At 36.7% G+C, this 23,034-nt stretch overlaps 1 protein-coding gene across 10 annotated transcripts in view; it reads left to right on the forward strand.

The window, feature by feature from the left end:
- CREM (cAMP responsive element modulator) overlaps positions 1–23,034 on the forward strand; it is a 96,913-nt gene that overhangs the window by 40,848 nt on the left and 33,031 nt on the right. For 6 of the 10 annotated variants that reach the window (XM_080665196.1, XM_080665194.1, XM_080665199.1 and 3 more), the window contains 3 exons: positions 11,434–11,580; positions 14,617–14,714; positions 14,843–14,985. In XM_080665196.1, coding sequence (XP_080521322.1) covers positions 11,434–11,580; positions 14,617–14,714; positions 14,843–14,985 — 388 coding nt within the window. The remainder of the gene's footprint in view (positions 1–11,433; positions 11,581–14,616; positions 14,715–14,842; positions 14,986–23,034) is intronic. The other 4 variants (XM_080665187.1, XM_080665198.1, XM_080665200.1 and 1 more) reach the window with 1 other exon arrangement.

The following is a 23,034-nucleotide window of genomic DNA, read 5'->3' on the forward strand; positions in this document are numbered from 1 at the left end:
GTGAAACAGATCTCCAGAACTTTTTCATCTTGCAAATCTAAAACTTTATCCCCATTAAACAACAACTCCTTGTTACTCCTTTCTTCATCCTCTGGAAGCCCAACATTCTACCATCTGTCTATGAATTTGACTACTTTTAGATATCCTATATAATAAAAGGCTAATATGCAAATTGTCCCCTTGACCGGCAGTTCGACCAGGGCGCAGGGCCGGCTGGCCAACTGCCCTTGGCCTCTCTCCCCCGTCCCTCCGGCTAGCCCAGTCCAATCAGCCCCGATCAGGTTGGGCCGGCTGGACCCGACTCATGCACGAATGCACCGGGCCTCTAGTTTCATATAAGTGGAATCATCAATATTTGTCTTTTTAGACTGGCTTATTTTACTTAATATAATATCAAGGTTCATCCATGTTGTAGCATGTGATAGGATTTCCTTCCTTTTTAAGGCTGAATAATCCATTATATGTACCTACTATACCACATTTTGTTTATTATGATTTTTTAATTTTACTTTTGTTAATACTCACCTGATGATATTTTTCCCATTGCTTTTCAGAGAGAATGGAAGTGGGGAGGAGAGAGAGAGAAACTTTGATGTGAGAGAGACACATAGATTGGTTGCCTTCTGCACATGCCCTAACTGGGGCAGGGGATGGAGCCTACAACCTAGGTACATGCCCTTGACCTGGAATAGAGCTTTTGACCCTTCGCTTTGTTGTGTGCGCCTATGCTCTAACCACTGAGCAACCAGCCAAGGCTATTATGACTTTAAAAATATATATGTTTATATTTTATTTTTTTGAAGAGATTTCTAATTAATTTATTCAACAAACACTTGCCAGTTATTAGAAAATAAACATTTCCTCTAATTTTTTTTTTTTTTTTTTTTTTTTTTTTTTTAACCAGGCATACCATAAGAAAGCTGCATCTAGAATGCTGGTCAAATGAACAGATATTAAGCACCTATTAGGTGCAAGATCATGGGTTATATGAGAGACTCCTTATTTCTTATTTGCCAACATGAAAGGCTACAAGCAGTTTTCACATTTCTTGTTGTTTCACAGTTGATGCCCTTGGACTAACATGTCCTTTTGAGTATTATCCTTCCTGGCTTTGGCTTTTCTATTGGCTCTCTCTTTTTTTTATGTTAACATAGCATGTAATTGCATTTCTTGCTTATACTACTGGAGATGGTTGTTACTGTTTAATCCATGCTTGAACTAATATTTTGGGGACTTATATCCTCCACAAGCCATTATCAGTAACCCTGTGCTATCTTTTTTTCTTTATTATTGTTTATAAGTATTACAAATATTAGTACATATGTCTCCTTCTTCCTCCATTGACCTCCCCCCGGCCTCCCCCACCCCCCAGCTCATGCCCCCACCCCCCTAGTGTCTGTGTTCATTGGTTATGCTTATATGCATTCATACAAATCCTTCGGTTGATCTCTTACTGCCCCTAACCTTCCCCTCCCTTCCCGATGAAGTTTGACAGTTTGTTTGATGCTTCTTTGTCTCTGTATCTATTATTGTTCATCAGTTTATGATGTTCATTATATTCCACAAATGTGAGATCATGTGATATTTATCTTTCTCTGACTGGCTTATTTCACTTAGCATAATGCTCTCCAGTTCCATCCATGCTGCTGCAAATGGTAAGAATTCCTTCTTTTTTACAGCATTGTAGTATTCCATTGTGTAGATGTACCACAGTTTTTTAATCCACTCATCTGCTGATGGGCACTTAGGCTGTTTCCAAACCTTAGCTATGGTGAATTGTGCTGCTATGAACATAGGGGTGCATATATCCTTTCTGATTCGTGTTTCTAGTTTCTTGGGATATATTCCTAGAAGTGGGATTACTGGATCAAATGGCAGTTCCATATTTAATTTTTTGAGGAAATTCCATACTGTTTTCTATAATGGCTGCACCAGTCTGCATTCCCACCAGCAGTGTATTAGGGTTCTCTTTTCTCCTTGACAGCACGTGTCATTTGTGGATTTGTTGATGGTAGCCATTCTGACAAGTGGACAACGATATCACATTGTCATTTTAATTTGCATCTCTCTGATGATCAGTGACTTTGAGCATTTTTTCATCTGTCCCTTGGCCATCTGCATGTCCACTTTGGAGAAGTGTCTATTTAGGTCCTTTGCCCATTTTTAAACTGGATTGTTTGTCTTCCTTCTGTTAAGTTTTATGAGTTCCTTATGTATTTTAAATATTAACTCTTTTCAGATGTATCATTGCCAAACTCCCATATAGTGGACTATCTTTTTGTTTGTTATTGGTTTCTTTTGGTGTGCAGAAGCTTTTTACTTTGATATAGTCCCATTTGTTTATATTCTCCTTAGTTTCCTTTGCCCTAGGTCTAGGAGATGTATCCATAAACATATTGCTACGAGAGATATCTGAGATTTTGCTGCCTATGGTTTCTTCTAGGATTTTTATGGTTTCCCAACTTAAATTGAAGTCTTTTATACATTTTGAGTTTATTTTTGTGTGTGGTATAAGTTGGTGGTCTAGTTTCATTTTTTTAGCAAATCAGATTAGCAAAATCAGATCCAGCAGTATATTAAAAAGATCATACACCATGACCAAGTAGGATTTATTCCAGGAATGCAAGGCTCATACAATATTAACAAATCAATAAATGTGACACATCACATAAACAAATTGAAAGATAAAAATTACATGATCATATCGTATACACAGAAAAAGCATTTGACAAAATCTAAACACTCATTTTTGACAAAAACTCAGCAAAGTGGGAATAGAGGGAGCATATCTCAACATGGTAAAGACTATATATGACAAACCTACAGGGAACATCATACTTAATGGGCAAAAACTAAAACCTTTTCCCCTAAGATCAGGAATAAGACAGGGATGTCTGCTTTCACCACTCTTAATTCAACATAGTACTGGAAGTCCTAGCCACAGAGATCAGACAAGAAGAAGAAATAAAAGGCATCCAAATTGGAAAGGAGGAAGTAAAACTCTCATTATTTATAGATGGCATAATATTGTACATAGAAAACCCTAAAGACTCCACCAAAACACTACTAGATTTAATAAATGAATTGGGCAATGTAGCAGGATACAAAATCAACACCCAAAAATTGATGTTTTATACACCAATAATGAATTCTCAGAGAGAGAGATACTAAACAAGCAATCCCATTTACCATTGCAACAAAAAATTTAAGATACTTAGGAATAAACTTAACCAAGGAGGCAAAAGACCTGTATTTGGAAAACTACAGGATGTTGAAAAAAGATATAAACAAGTGGAAGAATATACCGTGTTCATGGATTGGTAGATCAACATCATTAAAATGTCCATACTACCAAAGGGTATCTATAGATCCAATGCAATCCCTATTAAAATACCATCAGCATATTTCACAGACCTAGAGCAAATACTCCAAAAATTTATATGGAAGAGAAAAAGATCCTGAATAGCTGTAGCAATCTTTCAAAAGAAGAACTAAGAGGTATCAAATACCAGATTTCAAGTTATACTACAAAGCCACCATAATCAAAACAGCCTGTTACTGGCACAAGAACAGGCATATATGTCAATGGAACAGAACAGAGACCTCAGAAATCGACCCAAGCCATTATTCTCAATTAATATTTGATAAGGGAGGCAAGAGCATACAATGGAGTCAAGACAGTCTCTTCAATAAATGGTGTTGGGCCCTAGCCGGTTTGGCTCGGTGGGCTCAATCTTGCAGGAGGCATTCCTTCCTCTCTGAAATCAATAAAAATCTATTATAAATAAATAAATAAATAAATAAATAAATAAATAAATGATGTTGGGGAAATTGCATTGATAAAAGTACATTGTTTTTCAAAGCGTAAAGAACTCCTAATTTTAATATGTCCTCAAATGATCAGTGCTGCTTTTTGGAAGTATTATCAAAATAGACTCTAATTAAGAATGACTTGATTTTTTTTATATATATATTTTTTCTTGACTTCAGAGAGGAAGGGAGGAGAGAGAGATAGAAATATCAGTGATGAGAAAGAATCATTGCTTGGCTGCCTTTTGCATGCCCCATCTGGGGATCGAGCCCACAACCCAGGCATGTGCCCTGACTGGGAATCGAACCGTGTCTTCCTGGTTCATAGGTTGACACTCAACCAATGAGCCACACTGGCCAGGCAAGAATGACTTGATTCTGATATTTGCTTTGATTCAAGAGGGGAATTTTTAAAAAGAGACATAGTATTCAGCTATTTAACAATACCAGGAACAGTGATCTACTTCCCCCCTTTTAAATTAAATGTAGATTTTAGATCTTATTTATTTATGTTTTACACATACAAAAAGGATTTGGGGCAATAACATCCCCATGTAGTTCTCTTTAGAATTTTAACATTGTGATTATAAAATTATCAGTCATATGTGGCTAACTCTGTTATCAATAAATTTTTTTTTAATATATTTTATTGATTTTAGAGAGGAAGGGAGAGGGAGATAGTAGAAACATCAATGATGAGAGAGAATCATTGATTGGCTGCCTCCTGCATGCCCCCTCCTGGGGATTGAGCCCGCAGCCCAGGCATGTGCCCTTGGCCAGAATCGAACCTGGGACCCTTTAGTCCGCAGGCCGACACTCTATCCATTGAGCCAAACCAGCTAGGGCTCAATAAATGTTTTTAATTGATATTCTCAAGGTAAAATTAAGTAAAATTTAACTGCATTGATTTTGCAGTTTGTTAGCCACATTGTTAAAAAAAAACAAAACAACACTCATTGGGAAAGAAAGCTGCTAAAGACACTAAAATGAGACCAACTCTACATTTTTAAATTTTGTGTTCATCTTCATTTAGCACAGTTAAATAAGACTTTAAAAATAAAGTAAAATATTTTGCATCTTTATTCAAGTGTTCACATTTATAATATTGTTTTCCACCTTAAAATGTTTGAAATATTCTTTAAACACTTCTTCTGTGGAAGAAACAGAGTCCTTTGAGAATACTGTCTTAATACACAGAAATCAAGATAGTTTTCCAACTTCTTGTTTGCTGTGTTAATGGATTTTCATTGTAGCTTTGTCATCAAAATAGGTAATTGTATATAGGTTTGATTTCTCAGCAGCAGAGTTGATAGCAAAATCTTATACTGTGAACTCATTTTTTTTCCCCACCCCTTATTAACTGTTTTGAATGCAGGCCCACTACATGTGACATTTGCATATGTACTGTGACATCATAAACCCCATTGCAAAAGAACCTAGCTACGGATTGAAGGTAGTCTACTAGGTGTTAATCAAATACTGTGTTACAAATTGTGAGGTTTTCCCAGTTATAAATGTCATTATTAGGATTTTTGTTTTATTGCAAAGCCAACTAAGGCTGTCAATTGCATCATCTTAACTTATTTCTTCAGATTAACTATTGTCTGTAGTGGGGTTTTCTGTGGATGTGGTGGCATCAGCATAATCTATGTTTCAGGCATCCTATAGAAGAGGATTATTCAGGGGAGCTGGAAAAAAAGGTAAATTATGTCAACTGCGAGTTCTTTCTACATAAAAAGAGGTATAAAATTATGAAATAAAAAATATATACATTTTAATATTTTTTGGTTTTTGAAAAGGTACACCCACCTGATTTTTGGAATGTGATGAATATACTCATAGATCTTCCTATGGCTTTCTCCCTCTCTTCATTTAAGCTTTTTACGCAAATGTTTCCTCTGATGAGAAGCTTTCCACATCAAGTAAATAGCCTTTGTCATTCTCTGATTATTTACCTTGCTTTATTTTTCTTTTAAGAATTTAGTACCATCCCAAATTATATATTTGTCTTTTCATCTATTTTCTATCTCCTCCTGATCTAGGAGAGAAGAGACTTTCATTGTTCACTGCTATGTCCCTTCTGTCTAGACTAGTCAACATGGCATGCTCCCTTGTTCCTGTGAGATTTTTGCTTACTAGAAACTCTTCAAATTAATATTTGATGTTTATAAGAAATTTTTCTTTTTAAAAATTTTTTATTGATTTTAGAGAGAGGGATGAAGAGAGAGAGAGAGAGAGAGACATTGATTTGTTATTCTACCCACTTATTTATGCATTCATTGGTTGATTCTGTATGTACCCTGACTGGGGATTGAACCTAAAACCTTGGCATATCGGGATGATGCTCTAAACCAGGCGTCCTCAAACTACGGCCCGCTGAGGACATTTATCTGGCCCGCCGGGTGCCGCTGCCTGTCCTGCTTAGCAGCCGACTCGTCCCAGGCCCGCAGTGCGCATAGGAATTAGTTCATAGTTTTTTTTTTTAAACTATAGTCCAGCCCTCCAACAGTCTGAGTGACAGTGAACTGGCCCCCTGTTTAAAAAGTTTGAGGACCCCTGCTCTAAACAATTGAGCTACCCAGCCAGGGCTAAAAGAAAATTTTCTATTTCTACCTTCAGTATGCATATTTTAGTTTAAGTGAAGTGAAGTTTACATCTCTGTAACAGTGGTTGGTGTCTTTTAAGAAAGACTTAATTCCCTTCTCTTTCAAGGGCTTCTTTAGAATTCTATTTGTACATTAGGAATTAAGTAACTATATAATACTCTATAGATTACACTTTGTCAATATTTCTCAGATCTTTATTTTCTGTCTGAGCTGTAATCAAGCATGAGTCTCATAATTCTCCTTGCCTATTAAACATTTCCACCTGGTTGCCCTTACCATTGCTTTCAACCTAGCCTTCCTAACTGAATCTGCCACCTTACCCAAAACAAAAAGATGTTTCTTTATTTACCCACCTTTGCCTTTATGGCCACCATGCATGTTCTTCATTCATTGCCTGTTCCTTTTATGCCATCTGTGTACCATACTTCACGGGTGCCATATAACGAGTATAATAATAAAATAATGCTAAGATGTTAAAGGTAGGGAGCCATGTGAATTTTTAAAAATTTTATGAATAATGGTGAAATTTAGCCTGTTAACTCTACCAACACAGTTAAGGCTTAATACTACTCAATGCCAGTCACTTTTGGCAATGAGAATATAGAATGTCTGACGGGTTCTCTAGATCTAAGGGGTTTTTGTTTTGTTTTGTTTTTAAGGATACTGTACATCTGAATTCTGATTGTAGGGTATGTCATTTTTGCTGATTCTCAGCCTTTATTTCAATAGGGTAGTGAAAGAGTTGTTTCATGAGGTTTTGCACTCCCCAGAGTTTGGACATAGAGAAGTTTCATTGCAATTATAGAATTCATATGATCCATCTCTAGAAGTCTAGGAATATAGTTTTATATTAGTGAGTACAGCTCCTTTTCTGTAGTAGGTATTGTTTATTTTATTGATTTCAGAGAGGGAAAGGAGAGGGAGAAAGAGATAGAAACATCAATGATGAGATAGAATCATTGATTGGCTCCCTTCTGCATGCCCCCTACTAGGGATTGAGCTTGAAACCTGGGCACGTGCCCTAACCCATGGGAATGGAGCCATGACCTCCTGGTTCATAGGTAAACACTCAACCACTGAGCTACACTGACTGAGCAATAGCAGTATTCTTGACACTAAGCCATTTTGATAGAGTGATTATTTAATAAATTAAAATCCTGAAAATTATACTTGAAAGACAAAGCAACTTAAAGCATGATTTATACTGATAAGAAACCCATGACTTTTTCTTGAGTTGTTTTTCAGTTCTTCAAAATATTTAATTTCTTTGAAGCTGGTCCATCCCCCCTCCCTCTCAGCCCCCCAGAAAGTGAATGTGAGCACTATCTGCCATCTCAATCCACAGGCGTGGTCTTTAAGAATACTTGTGGTACTCTTGGGTATAATTTATATAATACTTTGCTCATTCTCTGACATATGAAATCTCCATCAAGGTTACTGGATATGGTGGTTTGACTATGGAGGTGAAATTACAGCCTGGGTCAGCACCCTGCTCTTTATGCTGTGAGCCAGGGCTTGGAGCCTACATTAAGAGAGAGCAGCAATTTTCATAGTGTGGTGCACAGAACGCTGAGGGAGTCTCTGAGGACTCTTTCTGGAGGTTTGGGAGGATAAAACTATTTTCACAATGATGTTAAGATCTATATTCCTTTTTTCTGTGTTGTCATTTACACTAACGTTGCAAAAATAACGGGGAGTAAAACTGTTGATGCCTCAGCTGGAATCGAGTCAGTGGCACCAAACTGGATAGACGTCATTGTTTTCTTCACTGCCATTCACTTGCAGTGGGAAAAAAAGTCAGTTTCATTTAGGAATATTCTTGGTGAAGCAGTAAATATTACCAGTTGTATTGAGTCTTGACCCTTAAGTACATGTTGTTTTAATATTCTGAGTTACAAAATTAGGACAATCACTGAAAGCATTTCTGCTGCATACTGAAGACCGATGGTGTTTTTGAAAAAATAACACAAGTTATTGTTTGAGTGGCAAGATGAACTAGCTGAGTTTTTTTTCACACGACATAATTTTTCTCAAAAGAATGCCTAATAACCAAACTGTGGCTATTCACACTTATTTGGAACACATTTTATCTCAAATGCAAATGAAGTGAGTTTGTCACTTACAGGAAAACAACAATTTTTATTGCCAATGATAAAATTCCAGCTTTTAAGCAGAAGTTTTGAAGTTTGGAAAGCCTGCATCTGCTATTTTGAGCTTGATAGCTTCCCAATATGTATGAGCCAATATCTTCCAAGTAACTACTGCATGATGTTACAAAATTGTGCATGAATAATGATCATGCAAAGTACAATATAGATCCATAGATTTTAATGTAACAGATATGATTTCATATTCCACATTGCAACTAATCTTTAAGAGACAACCACTTTTGGTGTAATACCAAACAATATACACATTTTTCTGAAAAAGCTATTAAAATACTTCTCCTTTACCAATCATGTCTGAGTAAGGTTCAACTAGATTTTTTTTTTCTACATACTGACTAAAATAACATTACAATAGATTATGAGCAGAAGTAGGTATGAGAATCTAGCTGTTTCGGTAAATCGTTCACAAAATATTTTTATATTTGTAAAAATGTGAAACACTTGTCATTACTTTTTGTAAAATGTAATTATTCTTCATGAAATATTATTTGTAGCTTGTAATAGAATTATTGTTCTTTAATGAGTTACTAAGTATTTTTTAAATTTCTCAGTTTTAATTTCTAACATAGTAAATATCAATACATATATACCCAGTGCTGTGCTGGCGCTAACTCATGAGAGCTGATTGTGTGCACTTTTCCAACTTTGTGTTCAGTGTCATCTGCTGTTGGCTTGAAATCTGCCATAGTAGGAGTATTTACATTACAGAAATCATTGAAAGGTACAAATCAGCATTCTCCCTTCCCAAGATCTGGTTGTTAAACATTTATAGCACCCTACTGGATATAAATCACATAAACAAAAGCTCTTTGAGGTCACCATTAATTTTAAGAGTGTAAAGGGGTGTCCCGATAGTAAAAAGTTTGACAATTAGTTGTATGGCAAAAGGAGTACCTTTAGTAATTGATTCACACAGGTGGATACCTTTTTTTTTAATTTGCCTTTTGTGCTGAGAACATTTAAAGAATAGATCCAATGGTTTTGTTTGTTTGCTTGTTTTTTAACTTCTACTTGTTAAGTCTACTGGTTCCATTATGCCATAACCTTTTTATTTTCCCCAAAATCTAAGGTAGACAGTAATACCCCAGAGCATGTGGGATGAATTTGCCCTTGGTATATATATATATAGGGTGTCCAAAAGAAATATATACACATACTTTGAATAATTGTAAAGGCAGTGTTTATTAATATACATTTCATTTTCAAAATTGAGATATCAGCTGTTAAAGTGTCTATATATTTTGGCAGGGGACACTGCATGTTGAGTGACTGCCCTAGTTTCTCACTTTTTTGTTCCACTGTTCCAGGCTCATGTTGAGGTCCAGCTCAAGCTATGGCTTCTATACAAAGCCTTCACATATTGTTCAGGTCCATACTAATCTTTCTATTCTGTGCTCTGTTGACTTTCATGGCTTATACAATGGAGCACCTGGCTCTCAACTGTTTGGTGTGCTATTTATTGTTTCTTAGGTGTTCGTTTTAGCAATTTTGCTTTTTACCCTAATGTACCCAGTACAATGCTCATCACATAGGTTCTAGTGCATGGATAAAGGATTTTCTTATTTTTGGATTGCTAAAGAAGTTTACTTTCCAAGGACATGATGTTGTAAAAAAATCTTAGTTGTTGTTTTAAAATATATACATTTTTTAATTGATTTTAGAGAGAAACATCAATGATGAGAGAATCATTAATTGGTTGCCTTCTGCATGCCCCCCACTGGGGATCAAGCCTGCAACCCAGGCATGTGCCCTGATCAGGAATCGGACCATGACGACCTGGTTCGTAGGTCGATGATGCTCTACCAGTGAACCACACCGGCCAGGAAGTCTTAGTTGTTTTAAACCCAGTTTTAAATAATTCTCTTGAAGTATTAGTATAAGTAGATTGGAAATTACTGCTGTTTCTTAAAGTGAGGTCCCACAGATGCTTTCTGCAAAATTTGTTTGGTTCTACTACCACTCATTATGGAAACTGGCAGCTTATTGAGTAAGTCATAATGAATACTGAAACTTAGTAAAATGTGGCAGTTTCTAAGGGTATGCTGACCAAGTTGTTTACTAATTAGAAAACTTGGCAGATTTTGAAACCAGAGGCATGGAGGTATTGTGTTTTCCTAGTGGGGATCTCTGTCAAAAGCAATCAAGGTATCTGTACTGTCTTCTTTCTGTGCAAGCTAAGTGATGGTTCTAGCTCTCTATCTGGATGCCCAAGCTACGGGAGAGGAGAAGTGTGAGAGAGTCACACAAGCTCTAAGGCATGAGCTTTTTATGGGTCAGAGACACTAAGGGCATGAAAGACCTTGGGATTTCTTTGGCCTGTGCCTTTTTCATGATTATGGTGGTGGGGGGGGCTGGGGGGGGAGGCATTAAGGTAACTTTGCTATTTACATCAGTATTGAGAAAAGGCATTAGTTTGCATCTGGAATAATTCTAGAATACCATGCCAAACATTTCATTTATTAAAAAATAATTCACCATATTTAAGTTCTGTCTCCAGTTTCTCTTAAGAAGTTAGAGAGGGTAATTTATACTCTGGCCTGTTAGTAGTCCTGAGGTCGTAGTGAGGTAGTTTAACTGCTTTAGAACTTTGTGCTTAGAACATTCTTAGCCACCGAAGCATGGGAACCGAAAGTGAGGAGCATGGGTTCTTTACTATCTATCACATCAGAGAATGACTGTTCCAGGACAGTGACCACTTCCTAATGGTAAGTACCCTGGCTTGCTTGTTATTTCTTGGAAGCAGGAAAAATAGTGCAGTTATCATAGTAATGGTATTTCTTTTTTTAAAAAAAGCAAAAAGAACAACAAAAAGGTCCAGCCTTAATCCTCAATCATGCTCATCTTTGCAGGTTTCTGTAGCTGGATCAGGCACCGGAAGAGGCTCCCCAGCTATAACTCTAGTACAGTTACCTTCGGGCCAAACTGTACATGTCCAGGGCGTAATTCACACACCACAGCCATCGGTTATTCAGTCACCACAGATACAAACTGTTCAGGTTAGCTTCCTGGGTGATTTGTCTTTGACTTTCTTGAACTTGAGCTTTTTTTTTCTTCTTTTTCTTTACTAACTTATCGTCTTTTCCTTGGGTAGCTTTTATGATCAAGTTGTTTTATTAGAGAATTAGAGGAATTTTCCTTTTACCTGTGAAGTGCATTGTACTCTGCTAGATCCATAGATTTGATTTAAGAGTTGCCATTTTGTTATCAGCTTTTAATTTGTAGGATGAGTAATTGTCAGATCAATAATTCTTCACATTGTTATTCTTTGCTCAAACTCGGATTTATTTAGTAAAGCTCTCCAAAGGTGCTTAAAAATATTTTGCGGATTCTTTGGAGATGTCTGGTAAACATGTTAATATAAAGATTATAGTACTGATGCTATTTTAATGAATTGTCACATTATTAGGTATTAGTATATTATTTTTAATTCAATATACATAATCCATAGAAAATAATGATATATTGTTTCTTGGTCTTATGTTTATTCATCATATACTCTTCTCAGATTTAACATTGGTTTTGTAGATGTGATTATTATTATGGTTGTGATCCAGAGATGTATTTTATTACTTATCATTATTAAGATTGTTTTTGTTTATTTTTTTTCCTTTAAAAAATTTATTTTTATTGATTTCGGAGAGGAAATGAGAGGGAGAGAGAGATAGAAACATCAATGATTAGATAGAATCACTTATTTGCTGCCTCCTGCACACCTACACTGGGGATCGAGCCCATGACCCTGGGCCTATGCCCTTACCAGGAATTGAACTGTGACCTCCTGGTTCATAGGTCAACGTTCAACCACTGAGCCGTGCCAGCCGGGCTCAAGGTTGTTTTCAAATCCTTAGCATTTCTTGAAACAAAATTTTTTTGTGTGCATCAATTGATATAAATTATTAAGTATAGATATTTTCTTGTCTATTGAATTTATTTATCTTCTTTTTTTTTAGGTCAGTTTGTAATTGACCTTTAGAGTTAGACTTATTTGAACCTAATTGGTGACAAAAGATCTTTGAGGGAAAAATAGAAGCACGTACTTAATCAGTCTTGTTTTTCCCTTGCATATTTGAATACAGTTTATTGCAAAATAAGGATGAAGATTGCAACATGATGTTTGAAGTAATAAATCCATATTCATTAAAAGCTTAGTTAGCTTTGCAGCACCAGGTGTTTTAGTAATTCTCAGTATTGTCTTTTATTTTTTTAAATATATTTTTATTGATTTCAGAGAGGAAGGGAGAGGGAGAGAGAGATAGAAACATCAATGATGAGAGGGAATCATTGACTGGCTGCCTCCTACATGCCCCCTACTGGGGATTGAGCCTGCAACCTGGGCATATGCCCTTGACTGGAATCAAACCTGGGACCTTTCAGTCTGCAGGCCGACGCTCTATCCACTGAGCCAAACCAGCTAGGGCTTGTCTTTTATTTTCATCCTTCTGTTCCAAGAGTTTCTGACTCTTTCTGACTCTAATAATAAAACAAGAAAATCTTTCCACTCTCCTTTTTGTATTATGACTTTCATTGGGGTACAGATATTTCTTAGTTTTAACCTGGCTGGTATTGGGAGAAAGAATTGTCTTATATTCAGTAGGTTTTTTGGATTTTGTGAAATGGATGATTTAGGTAGAGGTGGATCTTTTCTTAAAATTCCTACCTATTGAACAATGGACAGATCAATCTCTGTGAACTTCAGTTTTCGCCTTTCTGAAATGGGTAAATTAACAAACAGCTCACGTAAGGAGGTTCTTATGATTATAGGGGAGATATGTGAAAGCCCAGAGTAAAGTGATAAATATTTGATGGTGATATATGATTATCTGATTGCAACAACATTTTTTCTAATAATTTCTATTCATTGGCAAGTATGCTTATTTGTGGGATGTCCATGACCAGAGATGCATGGTCATATTTGTAGGTGAACATGTATGTTCATCCTGTGTGCCTTGGGAAGTATATATTCCTGCTTGTATTGTTCATATTTTAATAAGTTCTTTTGATTTTGCCTAAATAAAATTCCCGTATAATTGCAATATTAAGTAAAGTGAGTTTTGTAAACTCGGAACTATCTTAGGCCTTGAATGAGAAATGGCTGAATATAATGAGAGCAGTCATGTTATAGAGAGATTTTTTATTTTAGTTCTCTGACTTTGTTTAATAACCATGTTATTGACTTGAAAAAAAATATGAAGTCATGCTTAAAACTCTCATCTTTCCTTTAAGGAGAAATTCCTTATTTTGACCTTCAAGACCTACCATTACCAAGCCCCAATGGACTTGTTGTAATACAGGCTTGTTTACCTACTTAAATGTTCTTTCTTCTTTGGAATCATTTGGACTCATTTGTCTAATTTGAAAACCCAGCTCCAGTCAGCTGTAGTGTTACGAATAGGGCAGTGAAATCAAGATGCTTTTTTCTGCATCTGTTAACTGACTCATTCACTCCCTGCTGGATATGTGAGAGTGCTTTCAGGGTTGGGTCTGCTGTATCTTATATTTAGGCCTTTCCTGTGAAGCCTCACTTGACGTGCTAACCACTCTTTTATTTGCATTTCTGTAATACTTATTTATTATCTGCACCATTCCTTTCCAGACACACTTATTCTACAACTGAAATTTTTTGTCTGTGCTTCCTTTCTTAAGCCAATTGTAAGCTCCATTAGTGCTATTTCAGTGTGTTCTGTTTGCTGGACACTTCCCGAGCACCTGACTTAATACTGCACACAGAGACCCTTAGTCACACTTTTTTTTTTTTTTTAAATCCTTACTGGAGGATATGTTTTTTAGAGAGACAGAGACATATCAATGTGAGAGAGACATGTCAATTGGCTGCCTCCTGTATGAGCCCTGACTGAAGCTTGAACCTGCAACCTAGGTATGTATGTGCCCTGATGGGAATCAAACCCACGACGTTTGGTGCACAGAATGATGCTCCAACCATCTGAGCCTCCCAGCCAGGGCCTTAGTCACAGTTTTTTAAATTAGGGAGATCATATCTCTTATGATGCATTTCAGAAACTCTTGTATTATAGGTAGCAACAATCACAGAGACAGATGAGTCTACAGAATCAGAAGGTGTAATTGATTCTCATAAACGCAGAGAAATCCTTTCACGAAGACCCTCTTATCGGTAAGTTAAGTTTCCACTGTAATGATACTTTAATTAATTATACATCAAACCAATTTTCCACTATAGCTTTTCTGTTTTAAATTTCATTACTGTATGTTAATTATTTGTATTGTTAAATTATGTTTTAGAAAAATACTGAATGAACTTTCCTCTGATGTGCCTGGTGTTCCCAAGATTGAAGAAGAAAAATCAGAGGGAGAAGGAACACCACCTAACATCGCTACCATGGCAGTACCGACTAGCATATATCAGACTAGCACGGGGCAATACAGTATGTATGCTACAATTCGATATGATAGTGCTATCTTTAAGTCTTCTCTTGTTACATTGAAGCAACTTGGGTTTTGACATTAAACTGTTTCATTTTAAAAATGCATCATAATACCTAAACTGTGTATCAGAATGAAAAGTATATCTTAAAGAAATGAGAGATTTGTATTGACAGCTATCATATACTTTTGAAAAGTAAAATTTTCTTTTTTACTGAATATAGAAGAAAATTTTGAGTTTAAAATAAAGGGAGTTTTTTTCTTATTTATATGTTTAAATTAATGTTTAGTAAAAATTTAAAACTTACTGTTTTTTGTTGCCTTTATGATGCATGCAAACATAAGATACAAATGTCTGTATTTCATTCTTGTTGGCTTTCACTATCAACAATTACATTTTTATTTATTAATTTAAAATGTTTTCTAAATTATGTTTTTACATGTAATTCTGTTTTCCCTAGTCTACTGTGTTGATTTATGCTGCAGTTTTTCCCAGACGAGAATGGAAAAATGTTTAATTTTTTAAAACTACAGCAATTAGATGAATCATTTTATTTGAAATTTTAAGCACCAAAAGCTCTAAATAAACAGATAAAGTCACATTTAGTCTTGTGCATTTTAATGGGCTGTTCATTCTGTGATTTTTGCTCCAATGAAAGCACTGGGTTTTTCCCTCCCCAAATCAAGACCATTTGATACATAAAAATACTTTAGTAAAACTGGAGCCCTGGGAAGGAAAAAGTGTGTAGGGAAACAAAATAGAAAAAGGACTGAAAAAGAGCAAAGAAACTCACCAAAGCTGCTTAGGTACTGGAATATGTATGATATTAAATACTGTGTTGGTCCAAAAACAGTGTTAAGATTTTATATGTGTTTTTTGTTTTCCTTTAAAAAGTAGTAATACCTAGACCTAGCTGGTTTGGCTCAGTGGATAGAACGTTGGCCTGCAGACTGAAGGGTCTCCGGTTCGATTCTGGTCCAAGGCACATGGCTGCAATTGGAGGCATGCAGGAGGCAGCCTATCAATGATTCTCGTCATTGATGTTTCTATCTCTCCCTCTCCCTTCCTCTTTCTCTAAAAAAAATCAATTAAAATATTTTTTAAAGTAATAATACCTAGAAAAGTCTCAAGTCTTAATTTAAGACTTGTCTCTTAAAACAAGCTATAATCTCCTTTAGTCTTTGGGAAAACCTTATAGAGTCATTAGTTTTTTAGGATTTTTCTTACAGTGGTGGTAGATTTGCAGCATTAAACTCTCCTTTGGTAATTCTGGTTCCTTGGGTATCTCCTACATAACACCTGGCAGAATTGGGGTATAATTTGTCCACAGTCCCTAGAGGATGCTGAGTGGACATGTCCTAAGTCTGTGTTAGGAAAGGAAAACTTCCTGTTGTCTGTAAGGGTTGGACCTTGAGGTTTTCACTGTCATTTCTCTGTTGTTACTTCTCAGATTTATATGCCTTTGTGTCTGGGCCACTGTGAACATATGGTAGGAGTTTTAGAACTGAAAATCAGAGTTTGCCAGGTGTGTGCCTTGGCATTGTGCAACACACAGTGCCCACCATCCCCAGAGTGGCTGTGCAGGGCTTGCATGGACCTCCTGGAACCTTCTGACTGGTCAGCTGTACACATATTATCATTTTTTATTTGCCTTATAACAGGGAAATGGTTGGAAATTACTGATTAAATAAAGCTCAGGGGACATCTTAAAATTTGAGGAACTAAGATGCTGCTATCTTGAACATATAATTTTGAACATCATCTGGCATATCCTAATGCCGCTTAGGAATTGATAAAAGCAATGATCTCTTTACAAGGTGATGTGGACAGGGATGAACAGTGGGTTAATTTGCTTAGATTATTAGCTGAAATTTTGAAATCATGAAAACATTGGGTTGAGAGAATGTTGAAGCTAGAGATGATGTGAAGGCATCCTGGTCCTGTCATTTGCCAACTGTATCAAAGCAAGCTTTGTTTTTCCCATCTCAGGTTTTTAGTCTTTGAAGTGGGGATAATAGTAAATTGGCAAACTCTAGGGTTAGTGTGAGGACACAAGGAGATAACAGGTAAAAGTGGGGAAAAGAAACATGCTACTTTGACATGTCACAGAGAAATGTAATCTAGCTGTGGCGATGTCTCATTCACATTCCCTCAAGCCTTTACTTCTTTTTTTTTTTTTTTTAAATATATTTTATTGATATTTTACAGAGAGGAAGGGAGAGGGATAGAGAGTTAGAAACATCGATGAGAGAGAAACATCGATCAGCTGCCTCCTGCACACCTCCTACTGGGGATGTGCCCGCAACCAAGGTACGTGCCCTTGACCGGAATCGAACCTGGGACCTTTCAGTCCGCAGGCCGACGCTCTATCCACTGAGCCAAACCGGTTTCGGCTGAAGCCTTTACTTCTTGTGCTCTTGGTGCAGTTTGAAGAAGAGGGCTCAGCTTTAAACATCACTGTGAGTCGGGGGCAAGAAGGGGTGCAGTCAGGAGCTCTGGGTGAAAAATTGAAAGTCCAGTGTTTAGAAGTTAGGCATTTATCTATTTGCCACATTAGAGGTCCTGGACCATCTCTTACTTACATTTCTTAATTTGGACACATACAATGTTGGTCCTGGCAATTATTTTAATGAAAAGTTGTGTTGGTTCTATGTGTGTTGTCCCATGTAAAATTTGGTATGTATTGATTCACAATAAATGGTATTGCCTATGTTAAAAATGACTTGTGGAAACATTTAGTAACAGTTTTTTCTGTTGATAATTCTTTCATTTGAAGAGTGAATATTAACATTTCAACTTTTTATATGACATTTATTTTAATTGGCGGGTAATTTATATTTACACATGCACAAGATCTGTTTTCTTTTGTATTTCTTACTAGGAATAACTTAATAGATATTAATGCTTTAATGTTGTTCCTAAATATCTAGAAATAGAAACAATCTGGTGTCCTTTGGTTTTAGACTAGTGAAGTTTATTTTACTAGAATTTCTGGAGATTTTTCTATGTATTTTCATGTACCTATTTTTTTTTCATGTACCTATTTTTGAGACATTTTTATAACCTTTTATTATAAAAATTAATTTTTTCTTTAACTTTTATCCATGGATGACTTTTCCCAAAACTTTGCTTCTTTTTCAAAGATTATTATGTTATAGTATTTTTATTTATTTTTTATTTTTTTAAAAATAAATCTTTATTGTTCAGATTATTACAGGTGTTCCTCTTTTTTTGCCTCATAGCTCCCCTCCACCTGATTCCCCACCCCACCCCATGCCCTTACCCCCCACCACTGTCTTCATCCATAGGTGTAAGCTTTTTGTCCAATCTCTTCCCGCACCCCTCACACCCCCTCCCCCCCTGAGAATTGTCAGTCTACTCCCTTTCTATGTCCCTGATTCTATTATATTCACCAGTCCATTCTGTTCTTCAGATTTTTTATTCACTTGATTTTTAGATTCACTTGTTGGTAGGTATGTATTTGATGTCATTTTGTTGTTCATAATTTTTATCTTTACCTTTTTCTTCTTCTTCCTCTTCTTAAAGAACACCCTTCAGCATTTCATGTAATCCTGGTTTGGTGGTGATGAACTCCTTTAGCTTTTTCTTGTCTGTGAAGCTCTTTATCTGACCTTCAACTCTGAATGATAGCTTTGCTGGGTAGAGTAATCTTGGTTGTAGGTTCTTGCTGTTCATCACTTTGAATATTTCTTGCCACTCCCTTCTGGCCTGCATAGTTTCTGCCGAGAAATCAGCTGACAGTCATATGGGTGCTCCCTTGTAGGTAACTAACCGTTTTTCTCTTGCTGCTTTCAAGATTCTCTCTTTGTCTTTTGCCCTTGGCATTTTAATTATGATGTGTCTTGGTGTGGTCCTCTTTGGATTCCTCTTGTATGGGGTTCTGTGTGCTTCCTGGACTTGTAAGTCTATTTCTTTCACCAGGTAGGGAAAGTTTTCTGTCATTATTTCTTCTAATAGGTTTTCAATATTTTGCTCTCTCTCTTCTTCTGGCACCCCAAAAATTCGGATGTTGGTACGCTTAAAGTTGTCCCAGAGGCTCCTTACACTATCTTCATATTTTTGGATTTTTTCTTTTTGTTTTTCTGGTTGGGTGTTTTTGTTTCCTCATATTTCAGATCTTTGGTTTGATTCTTGGGGTATGTTGATCTACAGTTGAGTTTCTGTCTATTCTTTATTTCAGACAGTGTATGCTTAATTTCTGACTGGTCCTTTTCCATTTTTTTGGCATTCTCATTAAGATCCTTAAAGGTCTCACTAAGTTCCTCAGCGGTTTTTAGAAGATTCTTGAGTAACCTTATAAATGTGGTTCTGAACTCTATGTCGTCCAGTAGTTTGCTTTCCTCCATTTCTCTCATTTGTGACATGTTTCTTTGTCTCCGCATTTTGCTGCTTCCTTGTGTTGATGGAGTGGCTTTGTGTGGTAGGTGACCTATAGGGGCCAGTAGCTCAGCCTCCCCAATCACCTGATGTGGACGCCTTTGGTACACCCCTTTGTGGGCTGAGTGCAAAGTCTTGGTGTAGTTAAGCCTTTATTGCTGTTGGTACACTGGGAGGAATTGACCTCCAGGCCAATTGGCTGTGAGGACCCGCTGTGTCTATAATGGAAAAACTGCTGCGCTGGAGACACGCTTATGGTGCAGGACTTGTTTCAGTGGGGCTTTGGTGTTCACTGAGTCTGCCTCTTGAATGTGTCACTTATGGATGTGAGGAGTTGAAATCTGGTGTCTCACACTGACCACTAGGTACACTGGCTTCTGGATCTCCAATGGGGTGCAGGTCAGCTACTGTCTGAGGCCACCCAGCAGGCGCTATAGCGAGAACTACAGTTTTCTCCTCTTTGCTTGGGGTTTGGAGGTTTTGGAGCTGTCTGACTCGGGCTGCAAGTTTGCTAGGTTAAGCTACAATAGGGCAGGTCATTCATATGCTAAAGCCGCTGCTTGGAGGTTGGGTGGGTTTGTAGGTTGTGCGGGGCGGGGTCTCAGGGTGTCACTAGGCTAAGGCCTGGCAAACAGCGATGGCTGCCAGAAGCTGGCTCTGCGTCTCCGACCGTCCCTACGTCCCGGGCCCCAGCACAATAAACAATTATTCCTGTGCGCAGCCCTGCAAGCAAGCCTCCCTCACTTTCCAACCTGATGGCAGACAGTCCAGCTTCTCCCCGTAGGAGTTTGGGTCCCCCGCGTCTCCCCAGAAACTGGAGTTCGAAGTAATCAGGAGCTTATCTCCCTTTGGGTTGAAAACAGCTGCGCTCCCGATTCGTGCGTCTCCGTACCTCAGCTTTTCAGCGCTTGTGCACCCCTCAGTGCTGTTTGCTCTTTCCTTCTAGTTGTAGAACTTCCACTCAGCCAGCTTTCCCGTGGTTCTGGGTGATAGACGTTTTGTCTTTTAGTTGTAGTTTTGAAATTGTTGTGCGAGGCAGCAGTTTAGGTGTTTACCTACACCGCCATCTTGGATCCTCCTGTTATAGTATTTTTAACTTGGTATAATAAGTTAAAGTTAAAAACAAAAAGAGGTAAATAACTTTGTGTGTCAAAGTTGAAGAAATAAAAATAAGTATTGCCCAGCCAGTGTTGCTCAGTGGTTGAGCTTTGACCCATGAACCAAGAGGTTGCTGGTTTGGTTCCCAGTCAGGGCATATGCCCAGGTTACAGGCTTGATTCCCAGTGGCAAGAGACAGCCAGTTAATGTTTCTCTCTCATCGATGTTTCTATCTCTCCCTCTCCCTTCCTCTCTTTCTCAAATCAATAAAAACATTAAAAAAAAAAAGTAAGTGTATTCAGGTTTCCCCATATGCAAGTTGTTACATTTTTATGTTTATTTTTATTTTATTCTTTGTTAATCCTCACCTGAGGGTATTTTTCCCATTGATTTTTAGAGAGAATGGAAGAGTAGGAGGGAAGGGGAGTGAGAGAGATAGAGAGGGAGAGAGAAGAACATTGATGTGAGAGAGACACATTCATTGGTTGCCTCCCATGGGTGGCCTGACCGAGCTGGGGATTGAACCTGCAACCCAGGTACATGCCCTTGACCTAGAATTGAACCTGAGACCCTTTGGTGGGCGGGTATATGCTCTAACCACTAAGCACACCAGCCAGGGCTAAGTTGTTACATTTTAAATAGTTAAATATTAAATATTTGACAGAAGTTGGCCTTATTACTTCAACTTGATTTTTAATAACAAAAACTAAGAAGTGAAAGTTAGGATAGGCTAACTTTTCTACACTGGGGCGGGGCGGGGGGCGCGGGTAGGAAAAATAACTTAAAATGGGCAGGGATTCATTATTGTAACACCAAGAAAAGGAACTACACTTCAATATCTTTACTGAATGTACAGTTCTTGGCTATAGGTTTGCTGTATGCCAATTAAATCATTCTGGTCAAAGAAAATCTATCCTGTCTCAGGAGAATATTTTTAAAGATGGTGGTTCAGAGGTTTAGAATTAGCAAAGAATTTACTTCCTGTGTAAGACATGAATTAAATGAGAGAGAATTCATAAATGCATAATTAAAGCAACTATAGAGATTAAAGTGTTTGAAGTATACTTCATTAAATTTTCTCTAAAGACATTTGTTTTTTATCCCTCATTCTACTATACCCAGCTTAACCTCTTAACAAATAAGGACTATTACCCAAGACTTCAAATATTATTTTTCCAAATATCCCTTGTCTCTTTGATTACTCCTACTTTATTTTATTAGGGACTTTGTTAGAATGAGTTTCTGTTAACTCATTTTTACTGGAATTCTTATACACTAACAGTAAGTAGGTCAATCCAAAATCCACCATTATGAAAAAGATATAAATGAACTGTGTGGACTGCTAAAGAATTCAGAATTCTCAGGCGATTCATATGAGTAAACACAATTCCAATTCTTCATAATAAGAATTTGCACATGATAAGCTTACATATTCTAAAGTAAATGCAGTTGCATTTATTTACTGTAAGTAGTGACTCTGCTTACATTCTCCCAAGGTAATTGTCAAAGCAAATATAGAAGGTATCTACTTAATGTAAATCTGGCTTTTTAACCCTGGTGTTACTATTCTTGTTTTAGCTTGAGGCTGTTTTAGTGTTTCTTCTTCTTTTAAGGTAGGGGTACTTACACAGTCTGTTTTGTACTCACAGTTTGAATTTAACGCTGAGAATTCACTGGAAAAAAGTCTGTTGTTCGATTTAAAGTTAATTCAATGAAAATTTAATCATGAATCTTTTTATTGTAATTTGGAATAAAGATGGTTTTAAAATATAATTAAACATTTACATGTTTATGTATTTGAATTAACTCATTCATACAGGTTTAGATTTAAAAATATCTTAGCATCAAGTAAAAAGAGTTCAGATGAAATTTTATTTTTTAAAATTTATCTTCTTTTGATTTTCTTTCTTTTTTTAAATATATTTTTATTGCTTTCAGAGAGCAAGGGAGTGGGAGAGAGAGATAGAAACATCAATGTTGAGAGAGAATCATTGATTGGCTGCCTTCTGCACGCCCCCTACAGGGGATCAAGCCTGCAACCTGGGTATGTGCCCTTGGCTGGATGCAGGCTGATGCTCTATCCACTGAGCCCAACCGGTTAGGGCAGTCAGATGAAATTTTAAATAAATTCTCTTTCCTCATTTGTTCATGAACTTTTTTTCTTGTTTTCTACCCTTATTTATCTTCCTTTTTGTCTTTTATTGATTTTGCAAGGCTTTAAAATATCTTTTAATTAAACTTTTTAAAAATCAAAATTCTTGAACTTTCATCCTATAACTAATATATTCTGTATAATGATATTAATAGTTTTAGGAGAGAAGTCCTTAATGGCAATGAATAGTAGAAATAGCAGATTTTTAAAACATGGTTTTGTATAATAGGAATTTTAAAATAATTAATTGCCTGGATTAGTTGATATGATAGCATCTTGGTTATTGTGATAAATGATGAATTAGAGATGGGGAAATCATACTTGGGTTAATACTGATTTGAAACTAATACCATGCCTGTATAAGGGTATATATAAAAACATTTGTAACCACTAGAACTAATG

The sequence above is a fragment of the Plecotus auritus genome (genome assembly GCF_963455305.1).
Source record: "Plecotus auritus genome assembly, chromosome: 1".
NCBI classification, from domain to species: Eukaryota; Metazoa; Chordata; class Mammalia; order Chiroptera; family Vespertilionidae; genus Plecotus; species Plecotus auritus.